Genomic DNA, 17,553 nt, shown 5'->3' on the forward strand with positions numbered 1-17,553 from the left:
TTTTGAGAAAATGCTGTCGAAGGACTATATCATTAACAGTGAGAGTTTGTAAGACCTCACAATCATCATGAATGCCTAAAGAATATGCTCAAGTTATTATTTCTTTCTGTGGTTATAACTTGACGTCGACAGCCTTAATGTTATTGGCAGCCTAAAGCCCAAATAACCAACCAGGCTAGAAAAAAATATATATATACATGACCTGTCTAATCAAACCAGAATATCGTGATGTTCACATTGGAAAGCAACTGAATAGGGGGTCAACACAAAAGCTGATCATCAAACAAAATAATGGAGGTAATGTTGTGATGTATATGATCTAAATCAAATGATATAAAGGCCTATGAATTAAAGAATTGGGAAATACTGATTTATATGAACCTAGAAAAATAGAGTATTATATTCTCATCATGAATACAAGAAATTAATCTGTAAATAGATAAGGTTCTAGAATAAGTATGATTGAATTTTTAAATGTTTCACATTAATACAATAAAGGGAAATGCATATCATAGCAGTTAAACTAAAGTCTATTGTAGTCAAGGATGTATACGTCCTGAAAACATCGTTTTCTTTCTTCCACACATTCAGATGGGATACTTACGCATCGCAAAACTCAGAGGTAAATTCCTCTTTCTTATTATATATCCTATTTGATCTCCAGATATATCACTATAATATCAAAATATATGAATATACACACATGAAAAAAATCTTATTGATTGTATTTTTCATTAAATTTTATCATTCAATTTCGAATGCACAATTGTTTACTTCTAGTCAGCTGATTTCTGAGTTCTCGTGCACGCGTTCGTTGCCCCTGGATAAACTCTGGTGTCGGATCAAATCAGTGATTAGATTAGTTATTATCAGGTGATGTCTTCGATTGTAGAATATCTTACTGCAACCAAAAAAACTCTGGTAAGTATCAAATATGTTAAAGTGGGTGATAGACTCTAGAAGATAGGACAAACCCTGATTAGATATCCAAATATGTTGGCATGAGCTTGTAGATATGTTAGGAATCATTATTAACTGAAATAGAAATCTAGGATTTTTTTTTTGCTGATTGTAGTGATTATCTGGTGTAATTATATGAAGGCGGGTAATCATTAATCACCTATAGTTATTCTGTTAGACTTAACGATTTGACCACGACAGTATAATCCTTCAGCTCGATGGGACGACCATTGAACACAACAGTTTGACCATTGAACACGACGGCACGACCATTGAGCACGACGGTACGACCATTGAACACGACGGCACGACCATTGAGCACGACGGCACGACCACTAAGACGGCGTTACGACCCTTGATTATGATAGTCTGGCTTTTAGCCTGACCCTATAATTGAAAGGTGTGATATTTGCCTTTTCCACTCCCTTCGTAATTTGCCATTTTCCTGCGACATCTTAAGCAGTGTTTTGATTGGTTTGTCAAGTGTATCTGCACACATCTTAGGCACATAAAAGCTTTATATGTGTGAAGACTCTTTAGTATTCTGTTAATGTTATTTTCCAGATAATTCAGTGCTTTTCAAATACTTCCTCCCCATTCCATCTCGTTGGAATTGGGGCTATAGTGTCTTTCTATGCGAAAACACCTTTGAACTTGCCTTTTAGTTCTTCATACGGGTTACCTGTTCTTTAAAAGTTAATTCATTCCTGATTAACTTATGAATATTCTTTATTTTGTCCTGTCTAGTCCACAGTCTTCTTTTCATTTATTTTATTATCTTGCTATACTCATTGAATGTTCTCTTATACCCTTAAAGTCTTGGCTGGCTATAGAGATGGCTTTCTATCCTCCACAGGGCATCCCTAACCCCACTTGCATTTTGTTACCTTTTACTGAACCACGATTCTCTCATATTAACCTTCCCTCAATATTTGAAGGTAAAGGTACTCTTTCATTGTAAATGCCTCAGAACCTTCCATGACAGCGATCTGTATTCTAGCTATGCAACTTCATTTTCCACATCTTCCTAAAGACATTGTTTGGCTTTGTATAACTTCCACGATTTAATCTTTATGAAGCTAGTATTTCCCCAGTTGACTATATTTATCCTTATTTACTATGTAATCTAACTCAGTCATTGAATGATCACCCTCCTTCGGTTGGTTCATTGTATATAATGTTCTCAGTTTCCGTTCACCAACATGCTGGTATAGGAAGTGTTCCTTTATACACTCAGAAGAACTTGTCTCTCACAGACTCTATCTATATCTTCATAAGAATCTATATTCTTCTAGTCTGCTTCGTCATTATTTATAATCATCACACGTTTACAATTGTGTGTGTGTGTGTGTGTGTGTGTGTGTGTGTGTGTGTGGGGAGGGAGAGAGAGAGAGAGAGAGAGAGAGAGAGAGAGAGAGAGAGAGAGAGAGAGAGAGAGAGAGAGTAGCGAGAGGGATTAGCGAGAGAGAGAGAGAGAGAGAGAGAGAGAGAGAGAGAGAGAGAGAGAGAGAGAGAGAGAGAGAGAGTAGCGAGAGGGATTAGCGAGAGAGAGAGAGAGTAGCGAGAGGGATTAGCGAGAGGGATTAGCGAGAGAGAGAGAGAGAGAGAGAGAGAGAGAGAGAGAGAGAGAGAGAGAGAGAGAGAGAGAGAGAGAGAGAGAGAGAGGTTCAAGTATTCGCGCACACGTTCCCTTTTTTATGGCTGAGTTCATTCATATATTTACCAGACCTTTCGAGGAACACGTTAGTTGTTTCCAGACGTGAGGGCTTCATTTCACAGGTCGTAAATGTTCAGCAGGTCCCACAGTGCAGACACACACACAAAAAAGGCATTTTCCCCCCCTCTGATTTTGCGTATCGTTAAAGATGGTTACGCATTAGGGTTTTTATGGCTGGCGGCGTTATTTTCACGTTTTATATCAGAATTTTTATATTCTAAAGAGTATTCACCTCGGAATTTCATCAGTTATGATTTATAAGTTTTGGTGATTACCACGGATCACTTTATTGAATTCTTATACGTATGAACGAAGAGTTAATTATGCTATGCATGATGAGTACTATCAGTAATTAGTCTCCTTTATCGAAGTCCTTCTGTTTGTTTTGGGAAGTAATAATACTATGGGGTGATGACGACTGACACACTGAGTCTCCCATGTGATGCTCGTGGAAATGATTTTACTTTAGCCTACGAGTACCCACACGTGCCCTCGGCTGACGCAAGACGTCGATTTGGTTTCACTGTCTCGCGGCTGGGGAGCGTTTCACGAGAGAGAGAGAGAGAGAGAGAGAGAGAGAGAGAGAGAGAGAGAGAGAGAGAGAGTTGGGTGATACGTGACACAGGTGACGTGACAGGTGAAAGGATGGTAGGTAGCATAACAGGAGACAGATGACATGTCACAGGTTAACACTTGACAGGATATCATATGACAGATGACAGGTTATCATGTGACAGATGGCAGGTCACAGGTTAACACATGACAGATGACAAGTTATCATATGACAGGTCAACACATGACAGATGACAGGTTATCGTGTGACAGATGACAGGTCACAGGTTAACACATGACAGATGACAAGTTATCACATGACAGTTGACAGGTTAACACATGACAGATGACAAGTTATCATATGACAGATGACAAGTTATCATATGACAGGTGACACTCGCAATGATAAGGCATGTATACCCTTCCTCAGAATCTCTTGTCTGTCTTCCTCTTTGCCCCTCCTTAATGGGGACTGGTCTGTAACTGGTGCCTTCACTTGAACGAATAGTCATTATAGTGATTACACTCACACACACACACACACACACACACACACACACACACACACACACACACACGGAGCCAATGGCTGCCTACATCAATAAACTGTAGTCTATTTATTCATCTTTATTTCATGACGTAGATTGGCTGATTGCCACCCTAGTGTTCTCTGCATTTCAGTCTAGAAACGTAAGAATGAACGTAATACATGAAGTGTCCTGTCTCTTTCTACATGCATCGTTAACCCCATTCCCAACTACCAGGTGTAGATTCAGTAGATTCGAAAACCTTCTGGAGGGATGAATATTGTAGAACTGGGATTCCCAATACCATGTCTGTAGGGTACAAAGGGGGATGGACTTCTTTTTTTTCCCAGTTAAAAGTGAATTCTCACCATATGATTACTTCAGCACCCTGGTAAAGAAATGACTCCAGGCCTTTTTTTTTTTTTTGGTTATAAAACCTTAATCACACAAGAAGAATGTTTCGATACCTGTACTCAGTGGAGGCCACATGAGAAAGATTGTACCTGTGTACACAAAACTGTAAAAAGCTTACCTCCCTCCCCAAAAAACTTAAAAGAATGATATCGGTCCGAACGTAACACGAAATCCCTAAAATACAATTGTTTCTCGCGAATAATACTCTCGGATCGCACGCAGGCATCGGAAATACAACTATTAATGGCACTAAAGTGTCGTTGGATTCCTTGTCTTTCAACATCAGTGTTTTCACCTCCGTCGTTCATTTCGGTGTTTTGTCCAGCTGTGTGTGTGTGTGTGTGTGTGTGTGTGTGTGTGTGTGTGTGTGGACACGCCTTAACCTCAGACCAGCCTATTTCTCAAACTTTCCCAAGTAACTGTACAGCTCCATCTTTAATTAACGTCTAACATTTTTTTTATAATTTTTTTTTTCACTGATTCTCGAATTCTTTTCATTCTTAAGCTACCGGAAGATAGGAGATCGAGTTGACATTATCTCTTTTTTTACTTTCCATACGAGTTAGATAAGCGATATATATATATATATATATATATATATATATATATATATATATATATATATATATATATATATATATATATATATATCTTTCCAAACCTGCTGACATGTCCCGACCCCATTCAACATGGACCTTTATAAAGGCAAATGTAAGTTCGTGAGCCACTCTCATCGTGTGAGGGAAGGAGGGAGGCGTATGATCGAGGAGGAAGACTACCCTACCTGTAGGCTACACATCACGTGGCTTATTACTCTGTACATCGACATCTGAGAACGACCAACGCCACGAAATTGTCTCAAACAGATTCGTAGGAAATGGTTGGTTTCCCCGGGGAATATCGCCGTCTAACTGGAGCGGATTCATTGTATTTGTATATCGGCCATTTGTCTAGAGACGAGACACACACACACACACACACACACACACACACACACACACACACACACACACACAGTGAGGCAATACCATGTGCGTGACGGTAGGCTCATGGATACACACACACACACACACACACACACACACACATGATACGAGGAGGAACTGTGATTATGATAGCCATTGCCAACTTGTATTCATGACCTCGAAATCGTGTGTGTAAATGCATCGTCAGTTTCTACTTCTGCTTCATCCACTCGTATCAGACGACGTCGCAGGAACTGATTATCAGTTTCTACCTTACCCACTCGTGTTGAACCACCTCAGATGAGCTAATCAATAACTACTACCTCACCCGCTCGTCGCAGACTACTACGTCTGAGGAACTAAGGCCCCGAGATGAACTGGGTTGGATGGCCTTGTATTGCACACCCGTGTGCCGCGCCAGACACAGAGCTACCAGGCCATCTGGTATAACAGCACTGGACATAGTAGAGGCCCATGGATAAAGCATAGGGCCATGGATAAAGCAGAGGGCCATGGACAGAGCATAGGGCCATGGATGAAGCAGAGGTCCATAAACAGAGCAGATGGCCATGGACAGAGCAGAGGGACATGGACAGCAGAGGGCCATGGATGAAGCAGAGGGCCATGGACAGCAGAGGGCCATTGACGGAACAGAGGGACATGTACCATGGACAGAGCAGAGAGCCATGGTGAAAGTCATGCCGTGTTGTGTGTGTGTTTTCATGTATGACACTTTGACTCGTGGACGATATCTTCAAAGTCCCACCTTTCAATATTTTGACAAATTCATCGTCAGAGTGATACACGATCGCCCGTGACTCAGGAAACAAAAGAGAGAAAAAAAAGAGGAAAATAAAAATAAAACTGAGACGTGAGGACACGACATATTTTTCCTGGATCAGTTATTATGATGATCAGGAATTCAGTTCGAATTTTAAATACCATTAACTTTTTTCTTCTAAAATGAACATTGTCGACTATGTTTTGTTATCTATTATATATATATATATATATATATATATATTATATAAAGTGAGGTATTTTACCTGACTTTGGCTGTCTATGTTTACATTGCGAACAACGTCACCTTCGGCAAGGTTGTATCATCGTCTGTTGACGTCAGGCAGTATAGCCAACCCCCTCGAATAACTTCTCACTCCAAAGGCTCGTCATGTCCCTGGTACGGAGAGTAACGCAGCCTTGGAGCTGCAGGAGAGCATTGAAAAAAGGAAAAAAAAAAAGGCGTCCCGGAGTAATGCCAGGATCCATTTCAAGAAAATGGTCCTAAGGCCACTGTAAATAAGTACTCTAACTTACATAACCTTTTGCTGTAAATTGATTCGTGTATTTACACCCAAGACAAGGGTTACCGAAAGGGGATGTGCTGGGCATTCCCAAATTCTCGCTTCTTTAGAATCATTCTTATATATATATATATATATATATATATATATATATATATATATATATATATATATATATATATATATATATATATATATGCCATGTAGAAATAGCGACTTTGCTAGTTCCACTGTAGTGATGATAGTGACGTTGTTAATTGTTAGGCTGAGATGATATGGGGGCGGTTAATGATCGAGGTGCTAAAGAGGTGGTGATAAGTGACCTTGTGTGTGTGTATGTGTCTGTGCAGGGATCTTCATGTCCAGCCAGACTCCACGTCGTCCTCGGGAACGAAGCCTGCGACCTGGACTCCGCCGTCAGTGCCCTTGTCTACGCCTTCCTGCTACATTCCCTACTGAAGGTGGGTGCTGGGGTTGGTGGGTGATGGGGAAGGTGGGTGCTGGGGATGGTGGGTGCTGGGGAAGGTGGGTGCTGGGGAAGGTGGGTGTTGGGGAAGGTGGGTGCTGTGGAAGATGGATGTTGGGGGAGGTGGGTGCTGGGGAAGGTGGACGTTGGGGAAGGTGGTTGCTGGGGAAAGTGGATGCTAGGATGAAAGGCATTGGGTAACAGAGACATCAACAGATTCTCTTTCCAGAGTCCCTTGCAAGAGACATGAGCCATATTGTGTCTTCATACAAAATTGCATTAACTTCCACCTTTACATATTTACCCAGAATTAATGTTATTCCAATGTAATGAAATTGATTTTTTTGAAATCATTATCTATCTGAAATAAATTAGAAGTGATCATAACCTATTTAATTTGAACTCTTCACTTTCACTGGTCTACTTTGATGATACACGAGGTACGTGTTTAGTGGTAGGAGAACATGTCTCTGTATAATGACTGCCTCCGTCAGGAGGAGGAGGAACAGGAGGAGGCAGAGGAGGGTCGGACGGTGGTGGTGGTGCCCGTGTTGAACATCCCTCGTCGTGACTACGAACTCAGAACAGAAGTAACCTACTGGCTAGACAAGCATCAAATCAGACGAGAGGATCTCTTCTTCAGGTGGGTCTCTCTCTCTCTCTCTCTCTCTCTCTCTCTCTCTCTCTCTCTCTCTCTCTCTCTCTCTCTCGTGTCTTATAGATATATAATACTGTCTCAGTCGTCTTAGCTAATGTCCTGTGTGTCTTCTTTGTGTATGCAACATTGCTTATTACCTCTTCTTAGATCACTTGAGTCTATGTGTCTTTGTAGGCCGCTGTTAGTCAGGGATGGAAAGATTACATAATACAGACAGGAACAGATCATTAGGTTCCTTTTCCAGGTTGTTGGTGATTGTAGATCAGAAACGCGGAACTTGGTGTGGACGAAACGTGCATATAATTTAAAACCCTCCCTTATGATCTCTGGTATTAGACCAAGTACAACTACGAGATATGGAAATCCCTTATATCACATCGCCCAACAGTGGGGCTCAGGCCCTCATGGGGTCATTCCTGAAGGTGAGGACGTACACACACGTATGACGTCTGTCAGGAGCAGACTGTCACAACGAGGAGTCAAAGTGAGGGATGGAGGGAGAGAGGGAGTTTGCGTAGCCATTGGGTCACAGGAGCCACTGTTATGACATACGGAGCAAAGATCATGCGTTCAGACTGTTCTCCGAGAACGAGATTTTCATGTGAACTTTTCCTGCCCAGAGATGAGGTGGAGCTGACGGAGCGCCACAGGGCGGATGGACTACAGCTGACACTGGTGGATCACAATCTGCTGCCAGCTGCTGACGCCCACCTCGACCCAGCTGTCGTCAACGTCCTTGATCACCACAAGCTTGAACGTCAGTCTGGTTCCGGTTAGTTGATCCACTGTTGATGATGGGTGGCCCCCCTGGGTGAAGGGGTGAATTCAATTGAGATTACTCTCTCATGGGGTAAGTTTCATTGGCTCTTAACACGGGAGACTTTGATGGGGATCACCTGATGGGGGAGGTGGCTTTCTGAGGGAGGTAAAGGAGGGGAAGGCCCTTGTAGAGTTTTATCTTACTGGGGTTAATCTTTGAGGAGTCCTTCTAGGTAGAAGTGTCTGATGGTATGGGGTACTTCGTAAGCTTTGGGTCATTGCTAGGGCAATCCTCGATGGTGTTAGTTAGCCATTTGATGGAGGGGAAAAGGGTGATGGGAGAAGCGGAAGATCATAATGGAATGAGTGGCTCAGTAGGATGAGCCACCATGAATTGATGGCGGAGTTTTTGATGGGTTTGCCAGACGAGGTAGACAGGTAGGGGAGGTGGGTGATGAACTACTGAAGTGAGTCACTTTGATGATGAGTTACTCAAAGACTTTGATGATGATGTGTCGCTCGGAGGATTGACGGAAGAGTCACTTGCACACACATGATGAGCTTCGAAGGACAACAATGCTGATGAGTTCTGGGACAGTAGCCATCTGATGAGCCACTCATCTGGATGCCTCATAGAGACACCGATGCCACTCTGATTCACGATGAATAACAACAAAAATATTCATTTCGGTACAATACATAAACACATTTTCTTTTGAATATAGCTTCTTTAAAATCACAACTGTATTCGTGTTTTTCAAAGTTTCACGATTTCATTGTGTGTGTGTGTGTGTGTGTGTGTGTGTGTGTGTGTGTGTGTATGTGTGTGTGTGTGTGTGTGTTTCAGGGATAACTATGTATGTCTTCCGTAATCTTGTCTTTTTCAAACCGTTTCTTTCTCGCGTGTCCCACCGTCAGTGTCAGGTTGTATGGTGGTGGAGATGGTGGGGTCGTGCTGTACGCTGGTGGCTGAGAAGTTGAGGGTGCAGAAACCCTCCTTGCTGGACCCCGTCATCGCCAGCCTACTGTATGGTGAGTCCAATCGGTCTTCCTCACGTTGAATATTCCTTACTAAACGGCGGGTCGAGCCGAGACTTTACTTAGTGTTGAGTCCAGTGGGCGTCATGCTGAATCTTCGTTATTGGAAGGTAAAATATCATCGTATTCAGTGGCCAATCTGGGTTACTACATGATGAGTCTTGATCCTTCTCCTTCATCCATGCTTCCTCCTCCTTGAGTTTACCTTCAGGCGAATTCATCCTTCAATTGCCGATGGATCTTGGTTTACCACGTACTGAAATAGACCTCTAAGTCATAGCTATCTTTTCACTGTCAAGAAACTATCACAAATCTCTAATGAAAGTCTAAATTTGAATATATAAACTTTGATGAATTGAGAGTAAATCTTGTGTTTATGATACTGTCTCAGGAACGATCATCTTGGACACAGTGAACCTGAGCGAGGCGGCCAAGAGAGTAACACCGAAGGATGTAAACATTATTCAATGTTTGAAGCCTCTGGTCTGCCCTACAGTGGAGAGGTAAACATCCCACGTCAGTCATATAATTCACGAAGATTTCAGGAGTAATTATGTTTCCAGTTACTTACGTGACGCCATTGTAGAATCTATTAAAAGTGCTTAGTTTTCTACACCTGTCATAAATAGCTTTTCCTGTCAATGTCAGTCACTGCCTGAAGACTTGAATCACTTAGAACTGATATTTCCTGGCAAGTGTAGTTCCTAGGACTTTAACGTCATATCGCAAGATCCTGCCACTGAAGCTTTTCTTTCCCTGGTGCAGGGACCAGCTCTTCCAGGAGCTGACTTCGGCCAAGACGGACGTGTCTGGTCTCACACCAGAACAGCTCCTGAGGAAGGACGTGAAGGTGGCTACAGGGAAGAGTCTCAGGGTCGGGGTGGCTTCCCTGCCTATGATGGTCAAGGTGGGTGCTGGACGCTCTGTGCTCGATGCTACTCACTGACTGATTGGCTTCTTGGTATCATAAGTTGATTCCAATATTCTTTTCTTGTTATCTTTTTTCCCTGGAATACCTCCTTTTCGTATTATTCTTTTTTTTCCCAGGAATACCTCCGACGGCCAAGCATAGACACGTGTTTATCAGAGCACAGTATCGCTCAGGGCTACGATGTGCTGGTCGTGATGGGCTACAGCATCGTGGGTGAGATGGTCATCAGGGACATCGCCGTATTCTCAGGTCACGAAGATCTCAGGTCACAGGTCAGTTGATGGGGGGATTTTGCACAATGACTACGTAGGTAGAAGGTTGCAGGATTTAGATGGATGCGAAAACACGCTTGTTCAAGAGGAACACATAGGAAAGATCCGGGTCAATACTTTGTACATTAAGACTTGTTTTGTTCTTTGGATGCAGTTGGTCCCTCACCTGTGTGAGGCCCAGGGCGGGCTGCTACAGCTGGAGGCGATGGACTTTGGAATAGACGGGTGCTCGGCTTTCCAGCAGCGAAACGCTGCTGCTTCCAGGAAGGTGGTTCTCCCTATCGTAAAGGACTGGCTGGAATTAGCCCTCAACAACCACTGACTAAGTGGTCATTGGTTGATCAGTTGAGGGTCTTCTGGATGGACGGCCATCAAGAATGCGAAACAGAGCTTGAGGATGACGTCATGATCCTTGAACACGATGATACGACCTTTAAACACGATGGTACGACCTTTGGGTGTGACACAGACTGACCTTTTTATCTAAACCTTAAAGGTTAGGTCGTTGGTCTGAATCCCTATCCGTAAAGGACCAAGAGTCATAAGTATGGACTCAGACCCCTGTTATAATGAGTGGCTCTTTCTTAAAGTTTCCAATTCCCAAAGAAAATATTCTTTACACTGTAAAGGCTCTGGGAAGCTAATTATAAAACGCTAATTTAATTCATGACGATACTTTGAAGTTTTGTATTCTATGCTACATCTGCTTGATATACTCAACCTTTCTTCATTTTCCTATTTATTAAACTATAGCAAGACTTATAAGGGTTGTTTTATTAGTCTAACAACCCCCACTTTAGCAGCTGAGATGTCACATTTACATGAAATATGGAATACAATGTAGTGAGACAGTGATATTCTGTAGTGGGCTGTCTTTCGTACAGAAAAAGGGATCTAGAAAAATAAAGAATAAAAGGAAAAAGATATGAGATTCTCATCTCTGTGCACGTAAGGAATCTTGCCAAGACACATTCAATGATAAATAGAGAGCATTATTATTTGTATTCTCTCCCTTCCCAGAGAAGTACCCAACTATAGGGAGCAGTATTTTCTGCCATGTTTCCCTCTCAGAGAAGCACTGGACTTATTGCAGCCAGCTGCATCATCTGCTTCATCTCTGTACCATGAGAATTATTGGATGATAACAATGATTGAAGAGAATCTTCATTTTCCTTTCAGATCTTTCCTGACTGACCATCACCAAAGTGTCTATAGTTGTCAGTCTTTCCCCTCTTGCGTAAATCAGACAGTGGAATTCCCTTTGTCTGCCAACTCTCTGGTTAACTCACATTGACTCTCCATATGATGTCTTTCCTTAAGGCAACTCTCACACAGTCCTTTAGCTCTTTTGCTTGACTTTTTCAATGATGTTTCCCCTCCCTCTTATGTGATGGACTAATGGTTTGCTGTCTCTTTTGGTTTACCCTACCCGATCCTCCTCTGACGAATCACTCTTTTGGTTGAACTCCTAATCAACTCCTCCTCGATCAGTGTTACTTGGTTGAGTCTATCATCTTTAGGTTCACATGGCTGATCCGTCCATGGTTGAACCTACCTTCCATGATCCATTTTGGTCGAGTCCCTCAACTTGATGTCCTAAACTGGGCAATTCTTCTGTCATCTCGTCTTTGGGGCCCCCATTCTGGATTCTGATGCTTATTGATTGGTCCCATGGACACAGGAGCAACAGATAACACCAAGTGAATATATCTATCGCTTTGGGAGTCACTGGGAGACAGATATGAACGTCAACGTCTTCAGGAATCATCCCACAGACTACAAACCAGTCGTGTGGTCGATGAGTGGTCGTGTTGTCGCCGTGAATCACGGTACTCTCGGCAGATCCGTCGCTCGTATTCATCTCAAAGCCAAGAAGAAAAAAAGAAATCTACATCCAGATTTAGAGCAATGGAACACTGGCTGCTCTTGGAACACTAGTCTCGTATCAGATGTCTGTGAGGGAACAACACACGCGAGAAGCAACACAACAACAGGAACACCTAACTGTCCCCGGGGCGACCACACGTCACGTGTCCCTCACCACACACACACACACACACACACACAGAGGCACGCACTTGTTGACCTAGTTTTGGCCTGTGGTCAGCCGGGAGCAGCTGCTTAATAGCAACACTATCCTCGGTCACAGGTCGCGGACAGTCAAGCGCTATTATGTGAAAGCGTGATGACGGAAGTGCGGAATCATCCCATTGCACGCCATAACGGTGGCTCATGGCTCGCGAAACACGTCGGGTGGATGACGGTGGATGGAGCTGGAGGGGATAGGGGGTTCTATCCCCCTCCACCTGTAGTGCTGTCCAACCCCTGCAGGGGTCCTGATCGCTGAGTCTGGTTCTCGGAGTGATGTAGAAATGAACCCGTCATCCCTATGGGACGGCCTCACAAAGGATAGAGATGGATAATTGGAAAGTTAGAGAGGATAGAAGAGAAGGAGAGGATAGACTGTCTACAGAAAAGGGCCCGTACCACGCGAAGGCCAGTAAGAATAGTAGATGTTTTCGGGAGCACAATGCTGGGATAGGGAGGAAGAGTTCATGGCACCACAATGCCAGGATAAGGAGAAAGACGTTTCGGGGATAGGAAGCTACAAGAGATGAATGACATAATGACGAAAATGATGATGATGATGATGATGATGATGAACGGACTACATGACCATCATCCGGTCACAGGCCAGTTTTGACCTCAAAGCAGCAGGCAAAGGTCACAATCTATACTTCCCCATTCTCACCTGCCGTGTTGTCCCAACCCCCGATCTGTACCGCATAGTCCCACAGTAAAATATTGCCATCTGGACCCGAAAGCAATGCAGGGCGATTGGAGCCTCCCATATATCGTCGCTGATGATGGTGGCTGGGATAAGGTCCCACGGTCGAATCCCACGTTCTGGAACTTCGAACCAACTCGCTGACCCCCCACCCACCCCCATCCCTCTCCAACTGGCCAGTGCTTGACGAGAATATTTACCGAACTTTTATTTCCCCCCGGGGTAAATTTTGTATTCCTTGACTGAAGATTTCATTCGGCAAATATCTCGTGGGGAAGAATATCGGCCAAAGACAAGTGTCGAAGGAAATAAGAATATCATTGGACGTGTGTTTCAAAGTGACGACATATGGATCTACCAACGCCCACACGACACATGTAGGGACGTAACGTCCTGTGTCGCATTGTCACTCATGAGTGTCAGGGGCACGCTGGCCGGAAGTCATCGTGGGGGAGTTACCTCATATAAGCAGCGGTCACTAACGGCGACTAACTCATCAATGCATCTTCGTATTCTCGGCCATCTTCACGCCGCGGTGCTCAACACTCAGGATGCAGCAAGAGACGGCATTGCCACACTCTCTGTCTGTACTCCATTCGCCACTCGCTCGCTACACTGATTCGAGATCTAACTCAAGAGAAAAATAAAGTTAGATTTTAAGTGAATGATGATCAAGACTCGAAATGGTTCTCACTCGGAAGTGTGAGAGAGGGACGACAGGAACGAGGAAGTGTGAGAGAGGGACGACAGGAACGAGGAAGTGTGAGAGAGGGACGACAGAAACGAGGATGTCCTTGTTGTTATTATCATTTGTGTCGTGGTGGTCGGGTAAACCGGGCCACACCCTTTCCCACTATCTCTCCCCATCTGCACCTCGGGGGAAGGACGGATGAGGGAGGGGTGTGTGTGTGTGTGTGTGTGTGTGTGTGTGTGTGTGTGTGTGTGTGTGTGTGTGTGTGTGTGTTTTGTGTGTGTGTGTGTGTTGTGTGTGTGTGTGTGTGTGGGTGATGGGAAGGGAGGTGGGAAGAGGGAGAGGGTTGGGTGGGTGGGTGAGGGAGTGTGTCAGCGTCCGTCGCGGCTCGCTGCTCCTCATCTCCTCAATGGGAGGGAATTCGTGAATGGGAGCAGCGTTGTGAATGGAGGGATGAGTACGTGGGATGAGTATGGGAATTAGTGAGGTTCGCCCGTCACGCCCGGCCACCGCCCGCCCCTCACACACACACACACACACACACACACACACACACACACACACACGGTAGATTCCAGACCAAACATTAATATGCACATGACGAGGACATCATGAATATTTTCTTTAATACGAAAAAAAAACTGAAATGATAAACGTGACTAATGAAACAATAGATGTCGAATTATGCTTTGTAAAGTTTGTTTTTGACACGATTTGCTGATGTTAATGGGTGAGTGTGTATGTGTGTGCATGTGTGTGTGTGTGTGTGTGTGTGTGTGTGTGTGTGTGTGTGTGTGTGTGTGTGTGTGTGTGTGTGTGGGGTGGGGTGTGGGGGTCCTCTCCTGTGGCACAGTGGTACAAGTGACCCAACGTGTGAATGACCACGAGGATGACACTGCAGAGCCATGACACTCATCGCACTGTCATGTGGGTTTGTCTGTGACAGAGGTGAGTTATGGTGTCACCTGACTTTGTATGACAGTCACTGTGCTGTCATATGGGCTATGGTGTCGGGACTGAGTGTTTGTGTGTAGACGTGGGGCGTTTGTATGTGTACGTGGGGCGTTTGTGTGTAGACGTGGGGCGTTTGTATGTGGAAGTGGGGCGTTTGTATGTAGACATGGGGCGCTTGTATGTGGACGTGGGGCGTTTGTGTGTGGACGTGGGGCGTTTGTATGTGGATGTGGGGCGTTTGTGTGTGTGGACATGGGGTGCAATATCTGTATTATCTGTATTTGAAGGCAAGATATACACGTACGTTAGCCAGGAAAGACCCGAATCCCTTCCCTCGCTTTCCTCTCCCACAATATTTGTTGTCTCCCTCTTACTCGGTGTCCATCTATCTCGCTCCTTTATATACCTATTCTTCCTCACACGACCCAGCCAGTTTAAGATGTTCCTGAAGACCCCACTTACTCACACGACGCTCTTAGGTTTCTCTCTGATGCCTCAAAACTCTCATACACACCAGCAATATTCCACCCCATTCCACTCGCTGCCACCACACTAAGCACCCCCTCAGTTAGCTCCATTCCAGCAGCTTGGAAAACTCAGCCAGTCTGTTCCATTCTGTGCTATGACTAAATGCTAGGTTTTAAGGTATGTGGAAATATATAGGGATGGACTCTGAGGGTAGTTTTATTATCCTGGGCGACCTCATCCGTTTTCTTAATCTGTCTATATACTATTTTTGTAATTCGTATTCACATTTTTCTTATGCCAACTGAGATGCCCTCATCACGGCTATATATGAGAGAGAGAGAGAGAGAGAGAGAGAGAGAGAGAGAGAGAGAGAGAGAGAGAGAGAGAGAGAGAGAGAGACTTTGGGGCTAGTGATGGTCACTATGGTCGTGATGGTGACCATAGACACGTGACAGTGACCACAGCAGGAGTGAAAGTGATCAGTGATAGTGACCACTGCGGTTGTGAGGGTAAAACGAGTCTGGGCGTGATAATGACCAGCGTGGGCGTGACAGTGACTAGTGAATGGGAATGACAGTGACCCCTGTGGACATGACAGTGATCACTGTTGGGTGTGGCAATGGCCTGTGTCCCTGTAGTTCCAGAGACCCACCTGTTTCCTGGTCCACCACACCCACTTCCAGCCAGGGTGGCCTTTTGTGTGTGTGTGTGTGTGTGTGTGTGTGTGATTACCATTAGTGTGTTATGGGGAGAGAGCTTTATACTCGTGTTGCTCCTTCTCTTAACCCTGTATATATGTACATTGCAGATATATATATATATATATATATATATATATATATATATATATATATATATATATATATATATATATATATTATATATATTTATATATATATATATATATATATATATATATATATATATATATATATATATATATATATATATATATATATATATATATATATATATATATTTCATTTATTTATTTATTTTGTTTTGTCGCCTGTGGATTGTAGCGATATCCGGCAACTCAAACGAAGTAAACATGTAGAATATATTATTTTTTTCATGAATGAAAGAGTAATTGTGAATATTGACTGAGAGTAACGCTTCTATGAACTGGCCGAAGAAATTACTAGATTATATTTCTTCTCTCAAACCAAAGATGGAAAATCAGTACAAAAGCTAAATGAATATATTATAGATAAGTTGTGAAGTTTTTTTCAGTTGTCATCATTACCTAACACTGATCTTTGTGGTGTAGCGGTTAGCGTTACGCGCGCACGGGCTGCCTGGGGATCAAACTTGTACAGGTTCGAATTCCGGTCGCGGTAGCCGGTCCACAGTCCATCCAGCTGTTCATCCTCCCATAGAGGCTGGTCAATAAAATGGGTAGCGGCATAGGGTAAGTGTGTGTGTGTGTGTGTGTGTGTGTGTGTGTGTGTACACCCAGGTACACAGAGAGGCGGGCCCAGGGAGGTGTTGTCATGGTACACTCAACAATAGCTTCCTGACTTCATGCTACACTTCACACTCACGCTGAAACAAAAGATTAATAATAGAGGGGAAGAGAAGGGAGAGGGAGGGGGGGATAATTAGGGATGGGGGAGGGAAGGGGTAGATTAGGTAAAGTAGGGGGGGAGGGATGGGAGGTGGTAAAGGATGGTATGTAAGGGAAGCGGGGGAAGACTGGAAGTAGGTAAGGGAAGTGGAGGAGGAAGGGAGGGAGGGAGGTAAGGGATGCGTGGTAAGGGAGGGAGATGGGTAAGGGATGCGGGAGGAGGAAGGGAGGTAGGTATGGGAGGCAGGAGAGGAAGGGAGGGAGGTATGGGATGCGAAGGAGGAAGGGAGAGGGTAGGTAAGGGAGGAAGGGGAGGAAGGGAGGTAGGTAAGGGATGCGGGGGGAGGAAGAGAGGTAGGTAAGGGAAGTGGAGGAGGAAGGGAGTTAGGTAAGGGATGCGGGGGAGTCAAAGGGATGCGTTTTCTCCCTCGTTCTGATGTGTGAGTCGTGAATATTATTCTGTTCATAACTACTAAATGATCATTAGTCTTTAGTCATAGTTTTCTTAGACATCTACTTGTT

General features: G+C 44.0%; 2 protein-coding genes across 4 annotated transcripts in view; one reads left to right on the plus strand and one right to left on the minus strand.

Moving 5' to 3' along the window:
- ari-1 (E3 ubiquitin-protein ligase ariadne-1) overlaps positions 1–17,553 on the minus strand; it is a 245,947-nt gene that overhangs the window by 103,383 nt on the left and 125,011 nt on the right. The gene's annotated exons all lie outside the window — the stretch shown is intronic.
- pn (exopolyphosphatase prune) lies at positions 777–11,322 on the plus strand. Of its 3 annotated transcripts, none has more exons than XM_071670229.1 (9): positions 777–921; positions 6,790–6,900; positions 7,400–7,548; positions 8,184–8,335; positions 9,241–9,354; positions 9,752–9,863; positions 10,126–10,267; positions 10,408–10,563; positions 10,718–11,322. In XM_071670229.1, exons 1-9 carry the CDS (start codon positions 877–879, stop codon positions 10,883–10,885), a joined length of 1,149 nt encoding a protein of 382 aa, XP_071526330.1. In that variant the 5' UTR covers positions 777–876; the 3' UTR covers positions 10,886–11,322. The 3 variants fall into 3 exon arrangements, with proteins under 3 accessions (XP_071526330.1, XP_071526329.1, XP_071526328.1); XM_071670228.1 differs by having other exon boundaries at positions 785–919; positions 6,779–6,900; positions 10,718–11,026; XM_071670227.1 differs by having other exon boundaries at positions 792–921; positions 6,704–6,900; positions 10,718–11,026.

The sequence above is a fragment of the Panulirus ornatus genome, chromosome 15, assembly GCF_036320965.1.
Source record: "Panulirus ornatus isolate Po-2019 chromosome 15, ASM3632096v1, whole genome shotgun sequence".
Taxonomy (NCBI): Eukaryota; Metazoa; Arthropoda; class Malacostraca; order Decapoda; family Palinuridae; genus Panulirus; species Panulirus ornatus.